This window comes from Leptidea sinapis, chromosome 4, assembly GCF_905404315.1.
Source record: "Leptidea sinapis chromosome 4, ilLepSina1.1, whole genome shotgun sequence".
In the NCBI taxonomy this organism is placed as follows: Eukaryota; Metazoa; Arthropoda; class Insecta; order Lepidoptera; family Pieridae; genus Leptidea; species Leptidea sinapis.
In genome coordinates this window covers 3,326,727-3,332,726 of record NC_066268.1, presented here as the reverse complement: position 1 = coordinate 3,332,726, position 6,000 = coordinate 3,326,727, and the positions used below count along the sequence as shown (strand labels likewise).

The following is a 6,000-nucleotide window of genomic DNA, read 5'->3' as shown; positions in this document are numbered from 1 at the left end:
TTGATCTTGATCCAGCACTCTATAACGCTCACTACATTCCAATAGCCTCATCTTCTTTTCCACCTTTCACTATGTCCACGTTTTCGAACTATACAAACAGCATTATAAACATGCAGTTGAGTCCCTGATATATCTCCCTTTTATATAGCTTTCTAGTGCTACGACATTTCTTACATGTCTCTTCACCTGGCTCTTACATTTTTTTTCCATTTAATCATGCAATGTAGTGTTGACATGGGCCGAAAATAGGGGTTGATAAATCAAAACTTCGCCTCTTTAAAATTCATGCAATCAATCCACGAATATCAATTTAGGAATAAATCAGAATACAATAAAACGATTTGATAATTAATAAAATACAATTTATTTATGATATCACAATTAGATTTTACTAGAAAGTAGTCTTAGCTATTTGCTATATTTAATTAATTGATCCCATTTTATATTACTTATCTATCTATCAAACCAATTTAAACAGTATTCAAAACATGATATATTTGATATTAACGAATACTATTGGATTCAGCACCCATATAATCTTATGGAGTAGTTATTTCGTAGTATGGGTAGATAAAATTTAAGGTAAAACAAGTAAATGGTAATTAATAATAATTATTAATATGTGTTTATGAAAATTCTATATTTTACAGTGAGTTTTGAAAAATAAAAACAATTAGAGTGCAATACGACGCCCACTGAAACAATATTATTAATGGTAACACCATGACGCTAGGCTCTCTCTAGTATAGTGTGAAGTGGTATATAATAAATTATCTGTCGTTGTAAATTATCTGAGTTGAACACTATGGTGAAATTATTTTACTTATATGTAATATGTATATATTATAGGTAAAACTAACTTTGTAACAAATACAAAAACTTTACATAGATTACATTCTGTGTTGTGTCAATTGTAAAACAACGAAAACACTAGTAAAATAAATAAAAAATGTGTATAATAATGGTTATAAACTAAACAGATGTAGGTATCTGATATGTATCTACTCTGTGTATCTGTCTGTGACGTCATAACCCAAATGTTCGTTTTTTTATACCAATATGTTATTTGTAAGTTATTTTTTAAGTAATTTCCTTCCCTACTGGGATTAAATTTACAAATTTTAATTATTTACCAATATTGATAGACACCATAACTTCAGATTTTAACAAAAATACCAAGATTTATGAAAAAGGCGTCATTCGCATGGCTGGTACGCGGTTTTTTGTTTAATAGCCGAGCTGATGAAGATGAATTTTAGCTATACAACTTATATTTTTTTTGAAAATTTGAAGAATGTATAAACGGCAACATACTTTTTCTACTATCAAAAATATAAATTATAGATGAGTTTTCGTAAGCTATAATAATGAATTTAGTAGTAATACTAATGACACTATAAAACAGCCATTCGACATTCACATTTGAGAGCATTCTACAGTTAACAATATTACTTAATTCATATATTTAATGATATACAGCGTTAGTAGTTATTCGATGTATTATTAACCTCCCGTTAGGAGGACCCAGGGGTGACTAATTTTATATAATAATATATATTATAATTATAACATATATTACTATATATATTATCTCTAGGTAAGACTAAAATAAACAAAGTCCTTAGTTTAACTTAAAGCACAAAAAGTTTCAAAATTAATATTTATTTGTCAATAATTTGATAAAAAAATTGGTAACCTATATGATAGCAAAGAAAATTAAGTTAAAAAACTATAATTGTTTTAAAATGATATCATACAAGGTAATTATTACTTTGATAATCACTACATAAATGTGTATTGGATTAAAACTGCAACTTTTATATTATCTTTATAATTTGTATCTGGCGTGTGCCTACGCCTGGATGGGTATTCGAATAATCGTAATGTGTCTCAAGCAAGCAATTGTGTGTCTTCAAACTAGACCTATTTAGAAATCGTTAACTACATAGACCTAATTAGTAATTGACAATATCAATATTCTTATTACAGCAACTAATTAATAAAATATTTGGTAAATATTTTTAAAATAATTTCCTGAAAGCTACACAGAGATAAAGTGAAAACAAATAGCGTGTAGCGGAAAAACAGTATCTAAAGAATGCAATAAAATCATAACTTATCTCCTAACCAAAATATGGACTGTATTCATTATAAATTAGATGTTAAAGTACCTAAGTTGTCAATTGCATATTGCAGTCTTACATTAGTCTAATACATCGGCAAATACTTTCCAGCAATTAGTTATATGTTATGGTAATCACCAACAGTCCGGGTGAAAGTTCCTCAAAACTCCCACAGGTTTGAGCAGGAGCGCAACATCGACAATACTGCTCACACATTTTATAATTTCTTCATTTCCTTTAATGTCTCTTATATTTACATTTACTCTACAGAAATAGACAAGGCTTATAGAATAAATCTTACTATTAAAGAAATTTCTAACTAAAAATTATATATTTTAAGTATTATTATTTTCGTAGATTATTTCATACTCGAACGGATGGCTCAGTTGGTAAGAGCGCTCGGACGGTGTCCAAGAGGTCGCGGGTTCGAGTCCGGCATTGTTCCATAAACTTTGGTTACAAATTTAAATGTGTGTAAAATTATTTCATAGTAAATATATTGGATAAAGTGCAATCCGATAATAAATATTAATTACAAAAAAGACATAAATTATTCATATAAAATAAATACATTTTAAACATTTTAGCTTACACAAATTTCACAAAGAAACTCAAAAAGGAATGTCGCAAAATAAAATGTCGGAATATTACATAAAATTGTCATTAAATAAAATAATTTGTGTCCTTGTTGATACTGTTAGCCCTACGTCGTAAGCACACTTACACAACTTACGAGTAACAACTAAAAAGAGACGGACAAATATTTGTCACACGTTTTGGGAAATGAGAAGCTAACACTTATGTCCGTATTTAATACGGTTTCCATTGCGTATTGAGACCATTCAGGAAATACCTATCGTAGCGAACTAAATAAAGGGTCCCGTTAACGACAAATGCACAAACGATACTTAAAGATTAGTAAATACGCACGCATTGCCATATACGTGCCACTTGACCGAGGTTAACTGTTTAAATAATTATCTATTAAATTATAATCAATTTACAAAATGATTGGATTAACCAATTCTTACACACTTATCACAATTCTATTTCATACGAAATGTCCCATACATTTGTGTTTAATATCAATATTAGGATACTCCTTAAAATTTTATGTCATTTTACTGATTAGATAACGTACTATCGATACCGCTATAAAGTTTTTTGATATCTGTAATAGTTACGGAATAATCATCTGATGACACTTCACGATTACACCCTGTATATTATATTTTCTAATAGGCACTAGTGTTCATGTCTATCCCTTTTATGAATAACGTCATTTCTTTCTAATAACGCTCGATTTTGCACCTCATATAATTTGTGTACTTCGCACTATTAAATAAGAGAATAAATTCTTAAGAAAATAATGAAACACATAACAATTGGACAATAGTTAATGTCGTCCTAATTTGGTTTAATACTCGAAGGTGTAAAGCGATTCAATAATAAGTGATACACTTAATTACCATAAAATATTGCTCGATAAAAAAGCTACTGCATTGTACAGTGTGACGCTACAATGGCGACATTATATTAACACACGGGTAGAGCTATTTAGCCGTAATCACAAAAAAATAAATACATAATTCACCTAAATAAATTAATTTTCAATAACATCACTTCGGAACATCCTGTAAGTAATCTAGTAGCCGCGAGTTATCGTAGGCATTGACACTTCTCGCACGCCCCGCCGTGGCCGTCACAACTTGTAGGTGAATAGCATTCACGTAAAGGTTGATTAAAATTTTGTTTTCTAAATGTATTATTTCTCTGTTTAAAAAGTTGCAAAATTTTAATAATTTACTTTAACTTTTAAATTTATTTTTAATGATTAATGTTAAGTAGCTGTACCTGTGTGTTCATTTAATGTCACCATTGGAGCGTCACGCTGTATAAACTATTAAAACTATAATTTGATCAAAGATCCGTGGAAGTAACAGACTTCAAACCCCGTACGAGTATGGTCGGAGATAGATTCACAGTGAGATCATCCAACACCTGCAAACAAATGATATTAGTTATTGTGACATTCTATTAGCAGCTTGACATCATAATCACCGATAACAACTAAAACCAAACAGAACAAACTTCTGTCACAATACATTAATAGAACAGTACTTTAACTTCATACTAGAGCTCCGGATCAACACACGCACACATACACACAATAAATACGGCCGCTAAGCAATCTTGGGGAGACAAAGCTATTAAGTGCTGAGTTAAATTAGCTGTCGTCGTTGTATGTACCAACCCTGTGTTACGCTACTGTTCTATTATTTGTCTTGTGGTAAAACTACTAAAGTATGAAGTAAGTAAGAAGTACGGAGAAATATTATTAATTTAAACTTTACATTTAATTTAAAAAAAGAACTAAAATAATTTATCTGTTTTTTTTTTTATTAAATTATATATACTTTTTTATAAAAAAAATATGCGTAAACTACTTTTTGCACGGATGTTCTGTTTGGCGCCCCCATTTTTGGGCCTACTCACACTTGAAGCAGAGTAAATCACTCGTTTCATGTTGAGAGGGCTCTACAGTCCCACCGCGACCGCTGCAACTGGTATAAACCAAATTTAAGGAGACAGAAGGTGAAAGCCCGCTGCAGCTTATATTTGGGATGTTTATTCTCTTGGAAAGTTTGCTTGGACATCCCACCATCTGATTGACCACGGTTTTAAGTGAAAAACTCACGACGTCTACGAATTGCTATCGAAGTGATCACTCGCGTATTGTCACTTACCGTAATCGCTAGAGCCGTTAGTGACAAAAAAATCATAAGTTATTTTTTTGCCATTATATTGCAAGAGACCAGAAGAGAATTATGAGGATTAACCTTTAAACATCTCTTCCACCACAAGAGATAAAATCTTCAGCGGTAGTCACAAATTATGATATGAAATAAAAAATAATAATGAATTAGGCGTTACTTCGCGGAAATACATAATTATCCAAATATTGTGAGTTCTCTTCAGTAAATCCCGCAAACTCAATCTGAGTCTAGTCAACATCTCCTGAAGATGCTTCGTGTAGACGCGAAACACGTGTCGAATTGAATAAAGACAACTCTTAGCGGAATTTACACTCAAGAAAATACAATTTTTTGGATCTAGAAATAAAAGACAATTTGAAATATCTTTAGCAGCACGTACCTTGAGATACTGTTCGCAGAGCGCCTCGTCATCGCCCGAGGGTCGGAGTGCTGGAGGCTGCGGCAGCTGGATGAAGGTGACAGCGGTGCCCTCGGCACAACGATGTTTTATGATAGTGTTCACTCTACACATCAACACAATTAAAAACTAGTAATCTGACGCCAAGCATTTAATACCATATGACCACTCTATAGTTTTACATTTTGTATTTTATTTAAAAAAGCGTAAAAAAAGAATGCTGTTAGAGTTTCTTGCGCCGTGTTTTCTCTTTCAAAGCGCCATTTGTTTCCCTAGTGGTGGTAGTGTTTAACTGACATCAAAAAGAATTCTAAAGAAATCAATTTTAAAAAAAATTGCCTTTTTATACGAGCGTACAGACGAAAAAAGCGTGTGAGACAGAAGAACATCTCTACCGGAGATAAACCAAGATAGAAAAGGTAAGCGAAATAGTTGTAACCGATTTTCCGAAACAGTTAACAATGCCTGATATGAGCTACTTAGTTTTATATATTAAAAAACATCTAGCTGTTGCTGTGCACATTAACAAATCAAAATTGTTCATTCATTATCATCGGGCTGTCGGCTCGTCTACCTATATGTTAGTAAATTTTGTGTCTATCATGACCACAATACGTGGGTAACACTGAAAATGTTTAGAACTGGCCAATAAGAACCATAGCAAATGAAGACTTTTTTGAATTTCAGTTTTAGAACTGTTTGG

The 6,000-nt window shown here is 31.6% G+C and overlaps 1 protein-coding gene across 3 annotated transcripts in view; it reads right to left on the bottom strand.

Annotated features, from left to right (window-relative positions):
* Positions 1–340: 340 nt before the first annotated feature.
* The window catches only part of LOC126979700 (solute carrier family 12 member 9), a 45,721-nt gene continuing 40,061 nt past the window's right edge, over positions 341–6,000 (bottom strand). For all 3 annotated transcript variants that reach the window (XM_050829161.1, XM_050829162.1, XM_050829160.1), the window contains 2 exons: positions 5,280–5,403; positions 341–4,124 (listed from right to left, as the gene is read on the bottom strand). In XM_050829161.1, coding sequence (XP_050685118.1) covers positions 4,044–4,124; positions 5,280–5,403 — 205 coding nt within the window. In that variant the 3' untranslated portion in view covers positions 341–4,043. The remainder of the gene's footprint in view (positions 4,125–5,279; positions 5,404–6,000) is intronic.